This window comes from Netta rufina (genome assembly GCF_964035555.1).
Source record: "Netta rufina genome assembly, chromosome: 4".
NCBI classification, from domain to species: Eukaryota; Metazoa; Chordata; class Aves; order Anseriformes; family Anatidae; genus Netta; species Netta rufina.
Window position 1 is genome coordinate 60,899,340 of NC_140127.1, and position 25,775 is coordinate 60,925,114.

At 35.4% G+C, this 25,775-nt stretch overlaps 1 protein-coding gene across 1 annotated transcript; it reads right to left on the reverse strand.

Annotated features, from left to right (window-relative positions):
* Positions 1–944: 944 nt before the first annotated feature.
* On the reverse strand, positions 945–25,738 carry NCAPG (non-SMC condensin I complex subunit G; the record flags this gene model as incomplete). The annotated part of the gene is made up of 21 exons (XM_084285529.1): positions 945–1,071; positions 1,738–1,813; positions 2,300–2,392; positions 3,852–4,023; positions 4,874–5,035; positions 5,431–5,605; positions 8,316–8,497; positions 8,826–9,062; positions 10,226–10,345; positions 12,447–12,557; positions 12,898–13,077; positions 13,214–13,303; positions 14,940–15,063; positions 16,077–16,217; positions 18,086–18,235; positions 20,359–20,551; positions 21,649–21,733; positions 22,626–22,771; positions 23,770–23,998; positions 24,906–25,115; positions 25,628–25,738. The coding sequence occupies 21 exons, from the start codon at positions 25,736–25,738 to the stop codon at positions 945–947; spliced, it is 3,114 nt and encodes a 1,037-aa protein (XP_084141655.1).
* Between the last annotated feature and the right edge of the window lie 37 nt (positions 25,739–25,775).

The following is a 25,775-nucleotide window of genomic DNA, read 5'->3' on the forward strand; positions in this document are numbered from 1 at the left end:
CCTTAACAAAGTGGTTGTTTTTTTTTTGTTTTGTTTTGTTTCTTGTTTTTTTTTTTTTTTTTTTTCTTTCCTTATTGGATCTTATTTTGTACCACAAATATTTTTATGCTTTTAGAAAAGCACATCAGTGATTTTATATAACAAGGCCAAAGTCATAGAATCAGAGAATGGTTTGGGTTGGAAGGGACCTTAAAGATCACCCAGTTCCAGCCTCCCTGCTGTGGGCAGGGACACCTCCCACTAGATCAGGTTGCCCAAAGCCCCATCCAGCCTGACCTTCAGCACTTCCAGGGAGGGAAGAGTCCCCATCTTTCCTGTAGGTCTCCTACAAGGTCAGTAAGAGGCTTCCAGGCTTTGATTTGTAGAATAACAGCTTTACCATATTGACGTCATTTAAAAATAAAACAGACATTTATCTCCAGGAAGCAGAATTCACAATTAAGATGAAATCTATTTTTTCTAGACAGTCAGCAGGTACTCAGGCCAGGAACGAAAGAAAGAAGGTGCATTAAAAGCAGGTACATTCAAAAGTGCTGCCATCACACACAACCACTCCAGCTCAAACATTCTGTCTGAATAATGTTAAATATAAAAACAACTTTGAAAAAGTGTAAGTTGGCAACTGTTAAGTACTTACCACAAATAGCAATTTTCATTTGCAGATAAAAAGCCGCCTTCTTTTTAAAGTAAAATAAATAAAATCACATTTTGTTCAGGCAATATTTTAATGGTTATTTTATTACAAGAATGATGTACTTCACATGGGGAAAATAACCAAAAGCACTTTAAAAAAAAAAGTTCCTTTTAAAAAAAAGTTCCTATAAAAATCTGGAATTATAAAAGATTCAATACTGAAGGAGTTAGATGAGACTAAAAACAAAACAGATCTTACTTTTTCAAGTAACTACTAGCATTAGCGAAGGACATTTTCTCTCATTTTGTCTTCATTCATCTGCTTCCCTACGCAAAAGGCTTGAAAGATTCATTCTTGTTTTTTCAAGTGCTAATGTTTTTGCTCGTCTTGAAGGCCTTGAACTGGGCACTGGGACTGATTCTGGAATTTCATCATCACTGAAATAGAAAATATTTTAAATTATGACCAGAAAGATTAGGCAAACTAAGAGTTTGTTAACAGAAAATCTTGAAGTCTGTGTATAACAAAATCTTGGTCTTAAAGAACAAAAGTACTTCTTACTGATTTTGTACTTAGTGGGTTACTTGCTTGAAAAAGACATCACAACTGAAGCATGTAAAATTACAGAGATTATATTTTAATCCTGCAAGATCTCAAGAGAAGGAATGCCATGCGTATATTCATTTATCACTCATTTCTAAAAGTTTTTTAAATGTAGAAAGACAGGAACAAAAATAGCAGCCAGAAATGTGGTGGGGGAAAAAAAGAGAACAACACAAAGAAGTCAGAATCCTTCACAGAGCAGTTATTAAAACAAAAAGCAATTGAAAGAATAGCAATGCAACCAAAAACTTATCTTTTGACAGACAGAATGTATGTTAACTGTATGTAGTAAACATACCTGAAAATTAATAACAACATTTAAAGTCTTCAAACCTACTATTGCATTTCAAACATATCAGTTTAAAGAAATGCTTTTTCTTAAATATTTACTTTTACGTTAGGTTTTGAGAAAGAAAAGTATTCCCTTCTAGTGAGGAATTAAATTGCTTTGCTGGAACTGCTAGAATCATGCTTTTGAAGGTGGAAAGTAAACAATTTACCTTTCACTACCAGATTTTGCACTTGCGCTAGTTTTTCTTCTGCTCACAGACCTTGTTACTGCTGCTTTTCGTTGTCCTAAATATAAACAAAAGTCTTTTTGCATCACATTATTTCTTTTGTTAAACCAGTTTTGTATCTTTTCCTCAGTGTCTGATGTTCCATTGAAACATATAACATGCAGTCACCACATTAGATAGAATATTTTGTTTAGACAATACAAACAATAAAAAGCCCTTGAGATAATACTTCTCACGTAAACATTTGCACATTGTTATAAGTGGCTGTGACCAAATTATCTTGATATTCTGTAGTCACAGGGAGGTTTTTTGTTTGGTTGGTTGTTTTTTTTTTGTGTTTTTTTTTTTTTTTTAAAAACTTTTAACTCTTGTTGGGAAAGACTAACAGAACAAAAGCCTCCGCAAAACAGATGATTTTAATCTTTTAATAACTTTTTTAAAAACAGATTACAAAGACTGAATTGTTTAAACACAGAGAGAGGTTCATAAAAAATTATTTTATTTAAAACAGATAACGTTATAGCCAGAAACATCCAGTGCATACCTCTGCCAGTTTTGTTTCTTGTGGATTTCAATTTTGTAGTAGCTTTACTTTTAGCTTCATTAACTGGAGTATGAAGAGCATCTTTGGTATTCTCTGTTAAAACAGAATAACGTATGAAGAAGTCAATCATCTCTCAACTTATCATATGTACTTTAAAGTACTATCAGTACACTTTGAACATTGGCTATTATATAAAAAGCCATACAATTTTAACTCCACTTTTCCTTAAACTAGAAATGAATTAATAAGACTAGAAAGCAGCTTAAAATGTCACTCAGTCATAACACTGTCCCATCATAGGTCAATCATGTATAAACTACTCCTGACAACTATTTAGACCTCCCTTAGTATTTCTGACAATTTTAGGAAGTCTTTTTCTTCAGCAATGTATGTTACTGCTAGGAAGTTTGTTTTTTTTTTGTTGTTGCTTGTTTGTTTTTTCCTAATGTCAAATCTAGATCTACTTTGCAGCAATTGAAGTACAAAAAGTAAAGGGTTTTGCTCACAGCTATCATTTCCGTATTTGAAGAGGTAAATATTGGATTATTAAAAATAAAGCAAATTTATTTAGGTGGCATTGAAAGAGAAAGGAAACAATGCTTTTCTCCTACTGCTTGCCTAAAGCGCTCAAAATTCTTCTTTCATGAGAAAATCATACCAAAATACTATTGGCTGTTAGCAGAAAATGGTTCAAATAGAAAGTTGCTTTCTCAAGACCAGCTAGCTTCTCTAGCTTCCCATCCAATAAATATTTCAATACAGAAACATAAAACATAAAAAAAATAATTTGACACTTTCAGAAGCAACAGATCAACGCCTTGAAATAATCCACTAGAAAATAAGCTTGTTTTAAGGGGGATATTCTGCTTAAAACAGTTACATGTCACTATCTTTGATTTATTGCTTCAGGTAAACCTAAACAAGTTTCATCTGATTCCTTTTTTTAGGCTTCCAGCAAAACATACTCTGCTAAAGCATGTGTAGCCACATAAGCTTTTCAGACAGCAGAAAGTCTTCCAGCTACTTTCACAAATAGCAATAAAAAGAAATCTGGCTCCAACGTATGAACTAGTAATAAGGAAAGACCAGTGTCAACAGTTTCAGTGCGTATCAACTGTACATTGCTATAATACAGTCTGCAAAAAGTACAGACATGGTAATTCCATAGTCCATTGGAGCCTTGGTGACTCACATTCTAAAGCTGAGTTAGTCAATACGACTTAGCAGGCAGATGAGTATGTCAAACAGCTTTAAAAAAAAAAAAAAAAAAAAAAGCTAATACTTTTGTCAAAAAGAAAGAACTGTAGGCTAAGACTCGAAATATACTGGTTAAACTAGAGCAATAAGGAGAATAAGAAATCAGAAAAACTGATCGCAAAGCAATAAAAAAGAAAATGCTTAACAAACATATTAAACAGGATACATTTTTACTAGTTACCTTTTCCACTTGTTTTTTTTCCAAAAGTAGCTTCATTTAGGAGAGAAAAAGCTAAGACTTGTTTTCATACAATCACTCACTTGTACCTACTGAAATACACCTCTCCTGAATTACCTTCTTCATTTCTAAGGGTGTTTGCAGGTAACGTAGCGCCAGTTTCCTGCATCCCTTCAGTGAGGCCTGTTTCCTTTGTCTTTTCAGAGTGGCTTTTGCTCGCATTAGAGCCTTTGGTCAGGTTCACCTTGATCTTCTCAATCGCTCTTTGACACAATTTATCTTTCACTTCCTGGGAAGAAACACTTAACATTAAATGCTACTTCATTTTACAGCCATTCCTTTTATCAAGTTTACACACTAATAGGACTAGTTAAATTTACTCTAAGAATGACAAAAAGTGTCACAAAGTTGATTACTCTAGCTGGAAGGTGAAACACTTTCTCCATCAACACTGGGCACAGAAACTCCAGAAGAATTTTTATTTTAATCTTTTTAATAGGAAACCTGAAAAAGCACTAAAGTTATAGGACCTTTCCAGGTGAGTCCTGGAACATTGCTACTTCTTGATGTTATGCCCAGAGGGATCAGGACTCTCCAACACTTCAGCATAACACCATCTTCCTCTGTGCCACTCCCAACTTTTATTTTATATTTATCCAGAAAATGGATAAATGTAAAAGCTTTCACATCAGACTTGTAATCCCTTCCTACTTCATCTTAAACCAAGCACCCTTTTCATGTTGCCTAATGATCTTACAGTTACAATCCAAGTTAAGGCATAAAATTTCAACTGTTAATTATTAATAAGCCATACAAACTGTGAAAGACAATATTCAATTTTATTTACATTTAAAAACTAAGAACTAACTACACACTGGTTACTATAAGACCTTACAGTTTTGAACTGTATTAACTTGGACAGTTATCGCTGTCTATGGTAGCTGAAATACGAAAATCTGAGCTGAGACCACTGTATAACTTACATAAATAACCTCATCAAAAATTAATTTTTCAAAGACTGGTTAAAAAAAGTAATTCCAATCACATTGTCATAGTAAGCAGGCACTTCATTTTTAAGCATTTAACCATTTGATAGTAAAATTAAATAAAAAGCAAGAACCATGTTATTTATGCCCTACCTCTAGAATCTCATCAAGCAGAGTCAGAAGATTCTCTGTGGAAGAACTACTGAGTTCTAACATACTTAAAGCTTTTGCATAAATACGAACATCTGGTGCAGTTGGGTCCGTCAAGATTTCATTGCAAATTTTCAGTGCTAAACTATCATGCACTGTGAAGTCCTGTAAAGGAAAGAAATCAATACCTGAAATTTCTCTGAAAATTATTTACCAAAGAATGAAGTCATGCTGGTTTAAGCAGCTAATAACTAACTTTACATAGTAAATATTTTCTAAAAATATAGTATTTTGACAACATACATGAATGTATTTTTAAAAATGTTTTTTTTTTCCTGTACAGGTAATTAAGGATGGTGCAAGTTCCTGCTAGCATTACTTCATTGTAAGAGGGGAGGGGATGGAGAGAAGGAGAATGAAGCTAAGAGTTTTCATTGCCTGTACTGTCAGTTGCTTAATCCAGACTCTGACAGTAGGAATCTCTGAAGGCCCAACAAGCAGCTAGCAGTTCTTAATCTCTAGACGCAAATACTGCTTTCTTTCAATTTAACCCACTGTACCTGATAGTCTAGGGACTTTTTGACCCGAGGGTTCAGTCCACTTGGTCTGGTCAGGTCCACTAATAGTTCAGAAACATTACTGGTGTCTACTTCAGCCAAAGGGGAAGCTGCAGGAGCATTTAACAGCGTTCGCAGAGTTGGAAGGTAAGCTTCTTCAAAGCATTCCTGGTTAGACCTGTTTCAATTGAGTCAAACATTAGTAGCACAAGGAGACAGAATTAAACATTAATTCATCCCTAAATCTTCTCCTCTATGATTAAAGTTTACAGACCCATTACAATATATTTTAGCTGTCAAAGCAGGGGGGGGAGCAGCCAACCTTATTAGAGACAGGCAGCAGGATCAAGACAACAAAACGCTTCACAGAACCAACTCCTTTTACATTTCAGCTCATTGTTTTTTCAAGGAAATTTTAGGTAGCACTTGTATCTCAAACAGTTTGCAAGTTCATCCTTACCACTAAAAGCCTAACTGATATATACAGACGGATACTCTCTCAAGGGACAGAAATACACTTCCCTATATCTTTATTTTTCTTGTGCTAATTCCTCCTTCCTGCTAGTAGTTTTCTTCAGGGGCACATATCTCACTGTAAGAAAAACAATGAAACCGGGCAAAGAAAGGTGGTGATTAACAAGATTTTGAAAGAAATACTTGGGTTTTCTTCTCAGAAAAGTTCATAACTCCTGCCAAGCAAGCCTAAAAATCACGTAGATGAACGTGGTTTTGCAGCAAGTTGTCTAAAGGTGTAGTTCCATAAGATGGGTAAAACAAATTAATAGGAAAGTTGCCAAAAATTACAAGGTACTGGTTGGTGAAGCAAAGTTGTGGTTTTTTTTTTTAAACCTCAAATAATTGTTCACCTCCTATTTGAACCCAACTAACTGGGGAAGAAAGCTAATGAAGTCAATAATGATTTCCAAAAAAAAAAAAAAAAAAAAAAAATCAGCTTGCTTGCCACTAGATGCAAGTCAAATGAGCTGACCAAAAGACCTTGTGAGCACTATAACTGGGGCAAGAAAATACAGAAGCAAAAACTCTCCCATTCAGCAGTTTTATGCTTTAAATTGGCTGAAGTACAACTGAAGTATCATTCAGATTATTTCCTGCAAGTTAGAAAAATAAAATAAAGTCTAGTAACATATAGGCATAAGGCAGAACATTTTCCTCTGAGGCTGCCAGGGAAATTATTACTCTTTAATAAACATTCCATGAATAAGAATTGTTCACCAGTTACAGGACCTCGTCCCTGTTACTAACATGCCATGCCATTCTTCTGATATGACAGAATATCACTTATAAAAGCCAGCAGCAACATTTGTTTACCACACAAAGTTCAAATATTAATTTTAAAAATTAAGCCTCGACTGTATCTGATCAGAGGGAAAAGTCAGAGCAACATGCAGAAAACAAACAGAATTTAAAAGTTCAGCAATAGATCAGTACCAAAATTAGGCACAAAACCCAGCCAAAACTCACACATTTGCCTTCGTTTTCCTTTTCTGAATGGCAACTTTGCAGACTGCTCTGAATCAGCTGCCACAGGGTAATTAATAGTTCTCTTCTGAAAATACAGTATTGGTAACTGAAGACACTCCATGATTCATCTTAAAATGAACCATTTGTGAGATCCAGAATGCAGGTAATGTTCTGGACAGAAAATTAATGAGGTTTCCTAGTTTAACAGAGATTCTGAATTAGTGAGCCAGACTAAGATTTAGGATTTTTTTTTTCCTCCATTGATTTTTCTACTTTTTGCTCAAAGCATGCACCCTGCCCCAGAGATCATCTGTGAGGTGCAAAGAATTGTCTTGTTCACAAATAACTTTGAAATACACAGAATTACTCAGGTGGGCCTCAGTGAGACAATCATTAGGACTCATAATAAAGAGAGAGATACATAGGGTCAGAAGACATTCACAGGTCAAAGAGATCACCAGTGGTATAAGCTTATGCTCATTATTCAGTATCAAAGGTATTGGAAGCATACAAAATTAGGTTTTTGTTACCTATTTTCAATAGCACTTAAACAGGGAAAAACACATTGAAGTAGACTGGTTACTTTTCCCATCATTCTTCTGATAACAGCAAAAAATACTCAATCCGCCTCTCCTTCCTGACAACCAAGTCCCCTTTGAACTATGCTAACTCTAACTGTGGCAATTTATACACCACAAAAACTTCAATTTGTTTTGGAAAAAATACATAAGGTATGTATTTTTTATGTAACGTTGCTAAGTTAAATCTTAGCCATAAAAAAGAGGGGAGAGAGGAGGCAGAGAAAACCCCACCAAGTTCAGACTGGCAAGAGCTGAAAATTAAGTCAAAAAACACTTTGAGCAAGTAAAAGGACTAGAGAATTATTATTTAAGCTCCTACCCCCTTAGATAAGCCCTTTGCCTCCTCTGTCCAGTATCAAACTAAACAGAAGATTTTGAATCTTCTGTGGATTTTGTTTGGCATATTCTTTGGCTAAGAAAACAAACAAAAAAACAGCCTGTTTCTTTGAGAACTTGCTGGACACTTTATTCTATTTTGAACCATGCCTCATAGCTGCTCTTAAGTGACAGTTCAAAGCCCACCTGTAGTGTTCAACAGCATAAATAAAGTACATATTTTAAAACTAATCTTTAAACTGAATATCCAGAAGAACTGTTTCACTCAAGCAGTCCTAGGAAAGAAACAAATAGGTCACAGAAAAAGAAGGAATTAATGGAAAGTTTTCAGAATGGTCATAGGTTGAGTTTACATACATTCAAAAGTAATATGCACAGGGGTCCGAGCAAGACCATTAGGTTTAATTTGCATTTGTGCAATTTGAAAAGGGTTGCTAAAGCTGCTACGACCAACATACATTTTCACATAATATTTTACAAAGGCCATACCTATCTGCATAAGCAAATAAAGGGAAGAAAACTCCCAGACAATGCCTAAGCTGAGTATCCTCTTCAGTCACGGGATTATACCACAACAAAACAAGACGAGAAAGAAGTTTGGCACTATTCAGCCTCCCGGAGAACATGAGTTTGGCTATGCCTTCTGCGGCTTCTGTCCTAAGTTCTGAAAACTGAAGAAAAAAATTATCATATACACAGCATACCTACCACAGTGTCAGCATTTCCACTAATATTTTGTAGTAACAGTCTACATCCTATTGCAACTATCAGTTCTCTACATTCATGTATTTGCACCTGCAGAGAATTCAGAAGTTGGCTTAAAAATAACATTAGTCAGTATCAGTGGCAAACTTACACTGTTTTAGGGCAACTATTCTAACATTAAACCATTCAATTACAGGTAATGTAATGTTCAAATGCAACATAATAGAATGGTAAGCTTTCTGTCAAAAATTATTTTAGAACAAAAACAAGGCATGTTCTGTAATAATTTCTTACCTCGCTGTCTAAAAAACTAGAAAGAAGTTGTAAGAAGCTCTGAATTGTAGCAGTCTCTTCTTCCTTCTCTGTTGTTTTACTTTCTTCCTCACAATTCTCATTTCCACTTTGTACGTCTTCACTTTGAGACTCATCGTCTGGTCTGGCTTTGAAAGGCTCGATCCCAAAGAGCATCAGCTGATCAAAGACTGCCTTTAAAGCACTCAGCTTTATCTTTATATTATCTACTTGTAAAACCTAGGTTTAATAATGAAAATACATCCATAATGTTACAGCATACCAATGTTAAGCATAAGTAGATATTAGCTTTTTTTGCTTTAGCAAGATTATTCCAAGCACTATACAAAATTTCCCAAATTAAACAAAGTTCAGACTCCATGAAGGTATGATATTAAATGAAGCTTAAACTGAGATTTATAGTATTCTGAGAATTTCTCAACTTATCTATGTAATTTCTATTACCAAAAAATAAAAAATAAAATCTGACCAACTTCACTCACAGAGGGCATGAGTGTACCATGCATGTATGAGATGTAACCTTATCGTTCAACTTCTATGCAGACATTGGACAAACAGAATCCTCCCTAAACAATCTATTTTCTAATGAGACATAACTAAAGGCAGATTGAAAACATTTTGCTAGTTTTTCAGGAACTCTAACTTCTGCTGATGGCTCAAGCATCTTGTCTGATGAGAACATGCTATCTCCACACCTTCAAGCCAGGGTTTGAAAAGTAGACATCTGATGCTCAACTGATTGTATAAAAGAACATTTACTACGAAGATGGCATAATTCCAACATCTCCCATTCTCATGAGTCCAGCCAATGCATCCCATGTTCATAGGCATTTGACCACAGTATTAAAACAAGCAAAACACTATCATTTGCTGGTTTTAATATTGCTTTATGTTCTAATTAAGAGCCCTTCCTTAACCCATACAAAATAAGTAATTTGGAAATTAAATCATATGTCCGGATTACAGTAAGTAACAAATGTAAGTAGTCACATTTTTCAGTTTGTTTTCCAAAGAAAGGAAGGCTTACAGAATCCTACAGCTTCTCTATTCTACTTTGTAATAACATATTTGACTGATCTCATGCAGACTGGGAAGAGAAAGTGAGATCTTATGAATAAAGAGTTCCTAGAAATTCTCAAAACAGGTGGCCTTACAAAGGAAATGCATACTACCAAGATGTAATAATACAAGCTTAAATATTTTTACACATCAGAAAAATCTACATGAAACTACACTCTCCAGATCCAGATCTTCAGCAAATCAGGAATCATTGCTACTCAAATAACATGTAGGATAACCTGCAACAGTAAATAAAACTACTCTTGGATCTCTTGGATCCAAGTCACATAAGCCATCAGTCTACTTCCCATCAGAAATTTTACCTGTAACAGCAATGCAAGGTGTTTTCGGGCAAATTCTTTGCTCTGAAGGCCACAACAACCTAAACACAGAACTGCCATGTTTCTCACAGCTGGATGGACATCCGCTATGCCAGGAAGTATCTGGAAACAGTAATATTTAATTTGTAATTGAAATACATAAATTGAAAATAGAAAATCGGCTACACTGTTTAACTTTTCCTTACCCTGAAACTAGAAATAACGTAGTACATTACAGGATTGGAAATTGGTGACTACTATATACTCTGTTTATCAAGGCATAAACAGAAACATTCCGAGTACACTGTTTGAAGTCAGTACTAGAAGAATGGTTCACATGAGCATTGTGCTTTGCATTTGTTTTAATAAACATTTGTTTTCAAACCAAATCAAGTTGACCACTCATTGTGAAATGAAAGACAAACCTACACATTTCTTCATAAAAGACATTAGCATTCTTGCAGAGAAACAATACCCGATTCCAAATTGCAAAATACAGATGTGACTTCCATTTACTTGGAATAGTTTTGAGAAATCAATGGTAAGAATCCACATGAAAGAAAAGAGAGGCTCCATACAGGAAGCATGCTACAATGATGTCATTCTATACTTTGGCATTGATTGAAGAGTTTAAGTTTAAAAAACAACAAATAAAATATACTAAAGCATGTAATACGTGAAAACCCATTAGTAACAACAAAATGAAAGCAGGATCTTGGAGAAAGAAAAGTGGAATAAACAATGAATGTGAAAATTAAAGAAAGACCTAATTAAAAAGGGGTCTGTAGGACACATCAGAACTGATTTCTTAGAATACTATTATACATCTGAAAGAAATCAGGTGTGGTTCCACAATATTTAAGCCAATCTAAATTGGTGTTGTAATTTTCTTTCCAGTTTGCATTTTAAGAATGCCCATACTGAGTCAAATCATCTGGCCCATTGCCCTGTTAATAACAAAGATCAAAACCAAATTCCTACAAAATATTACATAAACAGGCTAAGTAGATTCTTCCCAGGAATTCTTGATGAGGTCCCAGCAATTCACAGCTGAGACAGCTGTGAGACTGTTCTATCTACCTAATTTCCGTAATACTTATTTTTATTGAACTTACTCAATATTCCTTAAAATTTATGCAAGAGTTCAGCATGCACGCATCCCGTGACAAAGGATTCCACAGATTACATATTAGGAGAAGAATCAACTCATTTAATTCATTTGTTCTGAGCTTGCTAGTTGCTAGCTTTATGCGGTGAAGTGATCATCCAATCATTCACTTTCTCAGATGTGAACCTAAGTCCTCTTTTTTCCAGGTCAGAAAAAGGTAGCCTATTTAGTCACTCTTCATTCAGAAGCTGTTTTGTAAATTTCCTCGCTACCCTTCTCTTGACCACTTCCATTTCAAATATAACCTTTCTAGACAGAGGGGATAAGAATTTCCTTCAGTATTCCGATGGTGTACCACCTGTTCATACAGTGGCACATTGCTTTTTTCCCCACTTTGTTCTCTATTACCTGCACAGGAAAGAGTTCATATCTTCTTGAAGCAGCACACTCAGCGATAGCTAACATTCTATGTTATTTAGGAACATTTGTCCTAAAATCCACACTCCTCACAACTGAAACTAAGTACATTTTGCAGACTGTAAAAGGCCTACCATGCGACTGCATTCATTATTCAGTACAGAAACGTTTTGCTCTTCAAAGGTGCCAAGAAAACAGAGGCACAAATGCTCTACAATAAAATAACTTTCTTTGTACCAGGCAGGGATGAAAGAAAAGTCTACAAGGGCTCCAGCCTCTTTCCGATGAAGAGCTTTTGACTAGCTCCAAACAAAGGTACTTTGGAGTTCTTTATTAAAGATGTCATACCTTCAGCTAATAGAAAATCCAAGTAATTGAAGTACAAACAAAGGCAGTGTGCTTAAGCAGCACACTAGAACTCAGCACTGTCCAACACTGTCAAACATTAGTCAGCTATTTACCATATTCCCATTTTATTTTAGTAACTCTGCTGCATCCAGTTCTGATGTAGATTCTGAGCTGAGAACAGCATATCTGGACTGCAACTCCAAGACACCTGGTTTTGGTAAGGCTTAAAGGCATCACACTAAGGTACAGCACAACTCTGAAACAATCACGAACCATCCTGCTAGCACCTAAGTGCTAACTGTGACATACCTATTTTTATTATCATATAAAGCAGTATTTATTATTACATACCAAAGATTCAATTAGCTCGTTAATGGTTGGACCAATTCCTTTAGAAAGGGATATCATCTTGAGAAGCTCACAACACATCAACAAACACTTCAACAGTGTTTCAGGATCATTCTTCAAGGTGAGTCAGGAAAAAAGAAAAAGGTCATTATTACAAATGGTGGCTGTGATGAGGAGAACAGGGACATTAATCATGATTATTTGCTACCCAAACAAACATTTCCTGTCCACTACACATGATTGGCAAGATAATTAATCAAAATTAATCTGTAAGCAATGATGAAAAGAATCAGTTTCATGTTTTCAGTTGGTTATATTAGTAAATACAGCAAAAGCAAGATCCTTTTAGAATTCTTCAGTCATCCAAGGACAAAAAAGAAGCTTACTGTAATCCATTATGAACAGACATCAAAACACAATTAGCATTTGGTAATACAGGAAGGGAAAAAGAAACCTTTTCCACACGCATTTCTTTAATTTCAGGTTCCTCTGCTTCTTGTATCAGATTGGCTTTTATGTGTTCCAACTCAGTTATTTTCTCTTTTAATACAGATGCTGTACTAAAATCCTGAAGAGAAATGCATTCTTCCAAAGCTGTTTTTGCTTCAAAAAGTTTCACTTTTATTTCAGCCAACTGAAATATAAAGTACAAGGAAAACATTGCAATATTATAACCTATGTTGTATCAGCCAACATTAATCAATAATGCACATTTACATAAAACTTATTTGATAGATTAGAGTAAAAAATATTTTTCTTCATTTGCCTACCTTAACCTGTCGCTTTCTTATTTCAGAAGCTTCAAGAGGCTGTTCAACAGAAACAATCGGCTCACGAACCTCTGAGATGATTTCTGCAACCTGTTGTTACAATCAGAATAAAAGTGCAAGTAACTTCAGCTTAGATGTCAGATCCAATGCATTTAATTTTTACAGACTTAAGATACCATGCTTCTGAAACTTCTGTGTAGTTTTTCTTAGCTGTTAAGTCACTGCAATAGGACTTATTTGACCGCTATTCAATGACAAGGAGCCTAAGCATCAAAGTCCAGTGATTTCCCTTGTTAGGCAAGTATTTGGTATGTTGAGTGTTCTCTACTATTAGCTAAGTAAACAAGAAGATAGACTGCATATCCTTTAATATCCTTTAAGTTATGAATTTCTATGCAGACAATTCACAGGCACTGCCTCCTCTAGGTTTGAGCACACATTTCAAAAAGAAAGACTAGTAACAGGAGTAAGGGTTTGTTTTTCTGTTAGTATGTTTTTAAATCTTAATATTTCAGTCAAAATACAGCTAACACTATCATTTAAAGGTCTATAAACCACCACATATATTTTAATATATATAAGTATATATATATAGTATATATATTTAAATACAGTATATATATATATATTATACTATATAATATAGTGTGGATATATATAGTATATATAAATATAGTAAATATAGTATATTATATAATATATATATATATATTATACTATATATATATATATATTATACTATATATATATATATATATATATATATATATATATAGTATAAGGAGCAATATAAGTAATTGAATTCCAAGCCAAATACATGCATAGAACTGGAAGCAGAACTAGTCTGAAGGTTTTTCAGTTGGTTAGAGGTTTCTTTAAGGTGAGGCACATTACGTTAATAAAAAATTAGATGAAATATAAGGAAAACTAAGGAGTGCGATGAGGACAGTCTTAATTTGATTTGCCTTGTATCAGATTGCCTCAGTTTAACTTCTGTTTAACTCAGTTAGTTTTAGCTTTATCCAATAAACAGAATGTATTGAATCACTGCATTTCACCAGCACATTAGAAAAGCATACATTCTCTGTTATTATCGTAGCTCTAAAATTACTATGGCTCTCCCAACATAATCAGGGAACAAACCTATACCCTAGCTTTACCCACTAGACTGAGGCTTTCCAGAAGTGGTCTCTGTTCATAAAGTCATTTAAAGTATTTGAGCAAAACCAAGAGTCCATGTTTCAGGAGTCAAGTTGAAATAATTATGCTGCATATAGGGACTCTGCTATATAAAATATTTTTCTTACAAGGATTTTTAGAACTGCTCTCAGCTGAAAAGAGGGAAGAAAAATCTGAAGTCTGGAAACACATACTATCCTTATTTTGAATGTCCTAGTCAAAACCAGTTGGATCTAGTATGGCAAAGGATTTTGAAACAGGCTGTTGAAGTGTAATACTTTCCTAATTTGAGAAGTACATTTACAAAATCAGCCAAATACTCTCAAGACAGAGCTCTTCATATCTTCATGAGCACAAAATGCAGCAATGCCAAGAAAAAAAAAAAAAAAAAAAAGGCGGAGGCTGGTATGGCAGGGAAGAACATAAATATGTTTCCAAACTAAAAATATTTTAATTCCTGATATTTCATTTACAAAAATTTATAAATGCTGTTTGATGCACAGAGAAAGCAGAGCCCAGAAAACAATGAGCCTTTGGAATTACTTACAATTTGAATCCTTCTGTCATCATCCTTAATGATATTAAGTAATCTTTCCACAAGCAGAGGCACAAGGGCTGTTGAAGTGGCAGGCAGAATGAGAATCTTTTGTAAAACAAGTAACAGATGCTTTCTGCATTAAAGAGAAGAATAAAAATAAATCTATTTGCTTATTCAAGAAAACTGAAGATATTTAAGAGCTATTATTTTACCTACTTTGAGTTAGTGTTATGAATATATTAAAAGAGAAGCTTCTCTATACAACTATTTAATTGCTGAATGTGCTTTTGTAATTAGTAGTATTTATCCTCTCCCAATTTCACCTGATACCTCTCAATTAGAAAATGCCGTTTTTTGTTTTTTTTTTGTTTGTTTGTTTGTTTTTTAAATCAGTTCTGACTATTGTTGAAAGAAAGACCATTCCAGTAAAAAACAGCGAAAGCATTAATAGCATGGCATGCGCTTCCACAGAAATTATCTGGCTGGAAACTTAGAAAAAAAGAATAAAAATTAAACTATCCTGACAGTCAGGCATTACACAGAATGAATTCCACTGAGGGTATAACATTGTTACCATGTTTGTACTATCACAATTTCTATTTTTCTGAAAACATATGTGATGGTATGAACTTTCAAATTTATTCCTTTACTACTTCACATGCAGAGGCCATTCAAACTATAAGATCATCATCTCAGCTAACAGTCCAATTCAGCTTGACATCTAAAACATCTGTACCTTTCTAGGCTTTAGCAAACGGGACTTAAAACTCAAGAAACTCATAGGCTACCTACTACAAGTCATCTGTGAGACTATGATCCATTTATGTCCTCTTTTTTTTTTTGATATACCAAATGAACAGACTTGTAACTTCATAATCTCAAGAACATGTTACAAAAACAACCAATTTTGGTCTCCCCAAACAATGTTATATATGCATTAAACCTCATTTTTCCATAAAAGCAAGCAGGCAGTACTTCACACCCTTTGGGGAACAATTCCATTAAAGAGACAGTGCCTTTTTTTCCCAAGTATCAGAGAACCATATTTTGTCCATTTGATGAGGTCATTTTCCCAACAGAGACTTTATGCCTGTCCACAGGCATGTGTCATAAGCCTAACAACACAGATTTCCTATTTAAATTTACCTTCCTCCCTCTTCAGTGGTATCCATGCAGCCTATAATATGAATCAGTTGGTGGCCTATAAATTCTTTTGTCATCAGGTTTTCGAAACAAGTGAAGTCTTCTTTTTGTTCTTCACTAAGAACTGGCATACTTTGAATGTAACTGAATAGAAGCAGAACAGATAAATTACTTCAGAATCACTGTTGGAATGAAAAAAACACACCACAAATACATGTTCAGAAATGTTACATTGCCTACAAGAAAAAAAATCACTAAAATATATATCTTTTAAATTATGTATCTGAGCAAGTATGCCGACACAGAAGAACAACAATCTGTTGTCAGATGCACACAGCCACACAGCACAGAAAGTGTAATCACTGTCTTGTTTATTCATTTTCCTACAGTCACTGTTCTTTAAATTTTTATCTCTTAACTTGAGCGTGTAAGCTCAGAAAATCCAGCCCGAAGCGTATGACAATTGTCATATAGTGTATCACATTCGATGCTGGATATAATGTAATACATAAAAAACAAATATGAGCTTTGAAAAAGATGCTTGTTTTTACAGATGCTTTGTTCTGCATATATTTCTCAGCAACAGCTAAGTTTAGTGATTTTTTTTAATTCTTCAGAATTAGGAAAAAAGCTTAGCACATAGCTACTATTTAAGACCAGCTGAAATTACAATACAGGCAGCAGTTGCTGATCATTTAACAGTAGTGTAATTTGCAACAGATAATAATGAAATACTTAAGCGAAGCATAGAATCCTGTATTTGTTCTTAGGTGTCAGTGACTTGCAGTTTCTTGCTCCTCCTGATGCTTTCACAGTACAAATAAATCAAAGACTTCACCAGAACTATAAATCTTAATTGAAACAACTGTTGGCACTACTCAATGAACAGTTTAACAGTTGATACTACAACCAAGCACCAGCAAACCTAATAAATCTTCCTCAGTCTCTTCCTTAAAGGGAGTAAGATTAGATGGAACAAGCTTTTTTGTTTGTTTGGAGAGCAAATGTTTTGTGAACACTTTAATTATGAACTAGAAAACTTTTACGCGCTGGACCACATCCACATTTCTATATTAAAGAAGCACAGACACTTTATACAGTAAGTGTTTATGAAAGACATTAGCACATTCAATGTGGAAAAGTAACAATGATTCATAGGAGTACTATTAGTATATTACCACCCTACTGAAGAGAGAAGAGAATATGCATTATTAAATTGGAAACATCTATCAAAGTACTACATTCTTCAGCAGAATTGATTTATAATTGCTTTTGGAACCTTCACTCTACATTTTACAAGTGTAATACCTCAGTTAAAATTTCTCAGCATTCTCCACACTCATGAAATTTGAGCAGAGCTTATTAAGACTGAAAACTTTTCTAGATGAGTATCCCACTGAGACAGTAAAATTTCCTTTCTTCACTTAGGTAGACGATTGACTTCTCAAAACATCCACAGTTGCTCCTTTGTTAAATTTGCAATTGGCTCGTTCACTGCCTTAGAACTTAAGTTCTTGGGAAACATGGCTGCTTGAGCAGGGAGACAGAAGAGAATGGACTTTTGGTTTCAAAAACACTTCTGGGGAGAGTAACCAGATTTTTGTTTATTTTCACAAGTTACTGCAATGAAAAACGCGTCAGTTTCTGCAAGCTCTTTGCCAAACATACAGCAACCTACATACTAACTGATGGACAAAAGATTAGCTGCTTATTACAGAACAATCATTCTATTAGCTTTAATGACAAAGAATTATATGCAATCAATTTAGAAGTCCATCTTGCTCATAATTATTAAGTAATGAGAAAACCATTTTGAAATACTCTACTTTTTACAGTTTTCGTCTAAAAGAAGTAAGTCCTCTCAGAAAAATCTTTTTAAAAATCCCCGAAATGACTGTTCAAACAGAATTTTTGTTTTGGAGGAAACCTGAGGAGTTGAAGCACTCAACATTCTCTTTTTTAAAAATATCTATTTTTTGTGGAATGCAAGAAAAATTTAAAATGTAACATACCTTAATAAATAATCTGCATATACTGCTGTTTCTGGCAATATCTGTTCTAGCAAATCTTCACCTTCTTCAGCTTTTGATTTCAGATGTTCACAAAGACATCTCCAATATAACACATTCTCAGCTGTTAAGTCTTCCAATGGAATTACTTTTCTTAACAATAAAATAAATAAATGCAGAGAGAGAAATAAAATATGGCCAAAGACAATAAATGCAAAGAAACTCACAATTTCCTAAGCAGAAAATAAAACCCTGTCAGAGATGCTCTCTATAGAAGTACTAATAGACAGACAAAAATAACTTCTTCCATAAATAAGGACATAGAACAACTTGAACCTCTGACTGCATTGAACTTTTTAGCGTTTTAGATTGATGCCGTTCATGTTCAGTATTTTAAATCAAGGTTTTCTGTTTGCAGACAAACTCCGCTCAGCCCTTCAGATCTCCAAAAGCATACACCTAGGTCTAACTAACTCCATGAAGCATTGCTATGTCTCTGCAATTCTGGAAAACTAAGCCCCATTAAACTGCAGAAATGCAACAATTGCATTACTTTTCAGCTTATCTTTGTGAATTGTTTATTCTGTTCTTAACAGAAGATCTTCATAAAACATTCCAGTAGCAATTATAGTATGTCAAACACAAAAAGTAATTAACTGCTTCTCAACATCCTCTGCAAGCTTATCCTCAGTTTATCACTCGTAAGAATGGCACTACTTTTCCACTGTAAGCTAAGCATGTGTTATTTGTTTTCAGAAGCAGAAAATTAAATTGTACATTGATTCTACCTCACAAACACGCAGCATATCACTGTCAGTGGCACTTCAGCATTTATCATTCACTAGAATCCCATCTTATTTGCAGTCTATCAGTAAAAATGTTGTTTTCCCTTTAGGTTGCTCACCCCACCTACGCCCCCAAACAAAAAGCACACAACACAAACAAAACCACCTTGGCAATATGTGGATGAAACTTCAAGCTGTAGTCAAAAGCATGATGCAAGAACTTGCCAAACATTTTGCATAAATCAAGTAACCTCATTAAAAGCTGAATAATTTCACTTTTTCTCAAAAGGTCATTAGTCCAACAGATCTATTTCTTCAAGATACTTTCCTTTAGAAAGGAAGCATTGTTTTGTGGAGGTTCAAAGTCAGACTGAGAAGTCCATAACTATATATATTTTTCTTTTAAACTTCTTAAGATATTGGCACATTTCCAATATAATATATACTATACTATAATAACTTCCTGTAAGGAAGTTATTTCCCCCATTATTGGTGCTACTTAAAGAGACAGACCTGCATCTGTAGCTTTGGGGTACAATGCATCTAGCATCTACTGATTTCAAAATATTGGTCATAAGCTACTACAACAGAATGTGAGACACTTCACATGATGGTATTACACTTTTTTCCCCCCAAAACACAGAATAAGTTTTTGTTAACACTTTTTGATCACGGACACATCATTTACCACCTAAGATTTCTAACACTGTTAATAACCATACCACTCTGGTTTCTTCAATTAACTCAAGCCATTTCTTCTCATACCATTGTGCTCCCCATAGTAATTTCCCTATAGTTTTCAATTCATTTTTTCCCCTTTCATTTTATCTTTATGGCTCTTAATATTTATCAAGACATCTTCATTGCAGCTTAGGAGCTCACAAAGTCAAATTGTACCAAAAGTAAACATAGGAAACCAAGCCTCAAAGCTCCGTTAAGCTCTGGTAGTACAACTGAAATACTCTCAAAAGAAGGCTGAAAAAAGATCAGTAACTGTATTCTGATGGATTTTCCAACCTCTACACAGATAACGGTAGCAGCCACAGACTGTGCTGTCCCTAGGCCAGCAAAAAAAGAACAGAAGGAAGCCAAGGAGGACTAGAGAGAGAGAGAGAGAGAGAGAGAGAGAGGCTCTTCAATACCACAGATTAAGAGAATAAATTACAATTTTGCAGGTGTAAACTAGAGTATTGCCTTTAAGCTGTACAGACAGCCCAGGGAAGTAAAAAAAAAATAAGAATTAGTAAGTCCTATCGCTCGTAGTAGAAATTGCTTTGTTGATGAATTTACTCCCCTCTTGAACTCAACCTAGTTTAAACACTTAAGGACACAAACACCAGGGATACATCATAGCTTACACTACAATATCAGTCTCCTTATAACAGGCAATAGTTATTCTGCTCCCCATTCAGATATAACCTTTAATATTTTTATTTTTTTTTTTTATATACAATATGCATCTTTCAAGATCAAGAAAACTAATCCGCATACCTGCTGTCAAGATTTTTACAGTTCTGAACATTGTCATTAAGTGGAATTAATGAAAACACAGCATTCAGTACTAGAATGGCCACTTCTGGGCAGTTTTCCACATCCAGTCGATGAAGCAATTCTAACACGTCCCCTTCAGTAAACTGTAACCAGGCTTGAAGCAATTTCTTCTTCATTACTTCCTTAACAGCATCTAATAATATAAGAATTTAAACAATTTAAAATAGGTGTAGCTCAATGCAGCATAAGAGAGCACTCAGCTGATCCTCTCCACCATTGCTATCAAGAACACGATATGATGTCAGGCTAGCCAGGAGGAAAGGTTACTCGGAACACATGCACATGTGATGCTCCTTTAAGAGCTCTGGTTACCAGTGACCATAGTACTGTCTGGTTCTCCAGGGGCATACCCACCTAGGCCACACCTCTCAAAATTCCCAAGCAGCATATTACTACACAAGGAAAATTCTCAGAGTAAATTCCAACAGGTCTTAGTACAGGACTCCCAAACAAAATACCTGTATAACACAGTAATACTCAGTAAACTGTGAAACTGATGTGTATAATTACTACTGTTGCAAAAAAAAAAAAAAAAAAAGTCACTTCCTGCCTAGGCAGGTCTAATTCTCTGCCAGACACACATGACCTTTTGATGTTTTGGCAACAACAGTACACTCAATTGTGGGCATGTTCTGAATGGCTCTTTATATAAAAATGATACAGCACTGAAGACATCAACACAAATAAAGCTGCTTCATGATGAAATGAATGAAGGTCAATCAAAAGAGCAAGAAGTAATATTCAAGATAGTTAAATGACAAATGGAGGAAAATTCTGAAATTACATTGCAAACATTTTAAAAGAATTTCAAAAAGATATTAGTTACATTTAAGTTCTTTAATATACATAGTGGTCAAAGACGTATGTAATTAAGTGTATTTTGAAACAAAGATGCTTCATTACATTTTTTCCACTTCTGTGTTTAATTACATTGTGGAGTGTTCTTTTGTTTCTTTCAATTTTTATAGTATTCAGTCGTACTTTAGAGCTCAGCAGCTTTCAAGTTTTTGCAAAATGCAATCCTTTTCTGTTTTATCCACTATCAGAGGACTGGAAACCAAAAAGCTGTAAAGTAGAATTTCTTGCGCTTAAACATTTCCTGACATCTCACGGCTCCCTTTGAGCTCCTTATTACTGTCATGACAGCTTCCACATAAATGAACCCCACTACATCAGAAACTATTCTGTCAAACATTTGTATTAATATATTTAAAAAGGATGATCTCTTACCAGATCTGTCATTAAGTCCTTGTTGCAACAATTTTACTCTCTGTGCTATTGAGAGAGCTTTCACGTGAACTTTTTCTGCCAAAACCTTAAAAAAATGGATATTAAAATACATTTATACAAATTTTAATAACTGAATTCATGAGCTACCCATGGGTCTAAACTCTCAGATTTATCCATCCACAGAATATGCAAGGCAGTAAAAGCCTGCAATGCGATTGTGACAATAAGCTAGTAAACAGATTCTAGTTCGTGGAAGAAAATATATAATGCAGTTAACAAATAGCTCAGAAGCTTGGCTACTCAGCTCATGTGCGACACCTGGATATGAAGACAGGTCCAAGAGCACTTAATACCACCAATGAAATAACTGCAGTATGTATTTTTCTTAAAGGCCACTAAAGGAGAAACAATCTAAGTTAAGCAAGAACGGATTAGGTTGCATGTGAAAAAAATGAAAATTTTGTTAGACCTTGTCCTAAGGTGCCTTACCAAGAAATGTACATGTCACGTATATATATATATATGGGGGGGGGGGGGGAGTATGTATGTATATGACTGCATACATTCTTGCCATTTACCTCTACTTGTAAACACATGTAACACAGAGTGATTGGGATACCAAAAAATGAAGTATTTTACACTAGCACTGCTGTTTCTCACTTCAATAACCTATTACGTAACAACAGAAGAAAAATTGCTTTGCAAACATCCCAACATGTATGTAGAAAATAGCAGACTATGAATAATGTACTTTTTACTTTCTGATCCTAAAGAGCCAAGTTCTATCAGAAATGTAATTTTTATCACACAAGTCCTGAAAACTTGTATTTAATCAGTATTCTCTCGCCCGTCCCTTTCTGGTAAGTGAAAATGAATTATTTAACTGGTATTACCATTTAACCAGTGAAACATGATAAAAGATTTAAAGCCTTTCCCTAAGCCACTGTTTGAAATTAATTATAATTGATGCAATTTACCTCATATGCCAGCTTTCTGACAGCTTCCTTTACATCCATAGTGCGGCCTACAATTTTTGGCAAAGTCCTTGCTGATGGAGCAATACATGACAGCACTGCACGTCTCACTTCTGAATTTGAATCATTTTCAAGCAATGTGTTGTAAACTGAAAGTAAAATAGTAATAAGTTTTTGTAAGAGACTTAAGAATTCACATTACAGAAAAACAGAACATACTTTAGAAAAAGGAGCAGGTGTTGTTAAATTCCTTCAGGTATATATCTCTTGCAATACTTTTGGTTATATTCTTACCCCTTCTTCAGGCAAAAAGTTAAAAGCAACAAAAGAATTTAAGTCACAGAATACTTGAACTCTCCTTCTTGTTCTGGGACTGTTTTGATTCACTATGAAATTTATACATTCCTAAGTAAGAAACTTAAACAAAACATTTATAAAACAATTTCAAAGAAGGTACTTTAACAACAAAAAGAACCCAGCTAACTAACATACTCTAACTTTACAAATCTACAGTCCACCTACCATAGCGCTGACCCTGAAGGTAGGTCTTATCAAGAATCATACCGTCCAGAAAAGAAATCCACAAACGGCACAAAAACAGCATAAAGAAATCTGGGTTCTAGAGGTACTAACCTCTTAAAGAAACCGATTCACGAGCAAGATGACTCCTCTCAACAGGAGTCGGGGGCTAAACATACTTAAGTCAACAATCCCAATAACCACTTTGCCTCTCTGATATAGCTGACTGCCATCATTTGGACAAAAATCAGCTATTCTATTACCATTTCTAATCCTCTAGGTGTTTTCATACAAATTCAGATCAACTAATTGTCAACAGCAGACTCTGAGGGTCTGAACAGAGCAAGAACACATTGTGTCTTCATCCCAACTTGCAACACACACCATTACCTTTCCTATCCCACAAAAACCACAAAGTTCACAGAAAAGTCTGAGCCCAGTGTGATTTACACCCCAACTCTTGTAAATACAACCTCCACTCACAAGGATCCACTATTTACTAACAATTGCATGAAGAATGCCTCTAAGAATGGCTTACTCAATGTTTCAAAAAAAATGTTTTAAAGTAAATTAATGTAAATCAACAAGTGTTCTTCTTAAACAAAAGAAAATAAACAATACTACTTACTATTAACAACAGGACAGTTTTCATCCTTAGGGTCTTGAAGTCTCGACAGGGCCAAGACAGCTTGAATTCTCACATTCGAAAACTTATCTTTAAGTCTAATCATCATAGCTTCATTAATTTTATCAAATAAATCATCGTCAATCTGAGCATTCTCTGGCATACTTCCCAAAAGCTTATTAACAAGCTGGCATGTTCGAAACCTAACTGCATGGCTGTTTGCATTGTGAGACTAGGGGGAAATGGAGCAGAGTGGGGAGGGAGGAAAACACAAGAAAGTATACTTATAACCATGTTTCTTACATTTCCATTACAAGGTTATTAATATAAGAAGGTAACATTCTATGTATAACGTTAAATATGCATTTCTATGTTTCAAAAAACCCTTCCTATTTTAATAAGATTAAAAAAATTCAGAGCACAGAAAAACATTTATGGCCCACCACATGTAACAACAGTATTTTACATAACTAGCAATGCCTTCACAAAGGAAGAAACATGCTCACCACTCAGTGTAAACTCCACTACACAAGCTAACTTAATCCTCTGTCTCCATAAAACATTAAAAGAAAAAGAAAACAGTAACAACAACTAGTGATGTTAGCATTACCAATTTTTCTGTGTCAAAACAATAGCTTAAAAAATAACTCTATTTGTGCTTTCATGCTATTGGAACTAGTGGTCTTCTTTCTACGTATAACTCTTGCAATAAGCAGAGATTAATAATACCTATGCCGCTCACACCTATGTGAAAAATCTTGTGATATTTTTACTTGTCAGTGAAGCAATATAAATTAATTTCACGCTTATAAATGCTCCCACAGGAAAGCCTTTAATCACACACCTGACTGCCAAATAAGAAAACAATCCGTATTTTCCCAGAGGGTTAACTTTTAAGATCTGTTTTGCCGGGGGGAGTAATGGGGGGGGTAGGCAGTTTGGTGTTCTTTTCCCCCCCCCTTTTTTTTTTTGTATTGTGCGTGTACATGCTTTTGTTTTGTAAATCATGAAGCACTAGCCTTTCCTTTCTTTCACTTTGAAGTTTCCACTTTGTAGATAACGCCATAAGCATGAGCAAGTTTTCCTCACCGTGTGCAGTTTCAATCTGTCACGTTAAAGATATAATAGTATTACTGTACCTCAAGCAGAAAGTTAAACACATAATTCAGAAGCAAGTTATCATCTTCTCTTTCCTCGCTACTCTCCCCTTCCTCCAGTTGATAAAAGGAAGTAACAAATTTAGCCACAAAATTGATCAGCTGCTCCACCGCTGGCTCCCGTTTGTAGATTATCATAGCATACTTAAGGAAGTGAATGAATTTTTCATGGAAGTCTGCCTTATCTTCCAACTGAAAAAAAAAAAAAAAAAAAAATCAAACCACAGCGAGCGGTAACTACCAGGCTCACCCTTCAAAAGCAGCCTTTAAAAAACGGTTTTATAATCGGCGCCGTTCATTTAAGTGTTTAAAGCGCTGACGGCAGCGGTTCGGGTATAACAACACGAATTATTTCGGCTGGTTTAACAGCCCCAGTGTCGGTATGTTTCCACGCAAGGCTCCGTCCCGGAGCTGCCGGTCACTTGCTGCAGTGTCAGGACCCCGCCGGCCACCCTGGGTCCCTGTCACCCGCTGTCGCCCCGCCCGCTTCCCCACTCCCCGAGCGCCTTCGGGACCCATTTTCCCCTCTCGGCTCGGAGATTCACGCCCCAAATGGGCTCCCTACAGCAGCCTTGCGTGTCCTGGCTCGTCCTTAACCGCAGGGCTCCTCTGCGGCACGCTGCGGAGAGACAAGGCTGGAGAGCCCCCCCAGGGCACCCCTCCACCGCTTCTTCCCCCTCAGCCTCCGCCGCCCGCCCCCCTACCTGGTCGTAGGCGCTCCTCAAAGCCACGACGAGCTTGGCGTGGTTCTGGTGCGGCTTCTGCGCCAGCCGAAAGGCTTCCTTCACTTCCAAAGGCTTCTTCGCCGCTCCCATGGCTGCGGCCCCTGCCCAGATCTCCCCTCACGGTCCC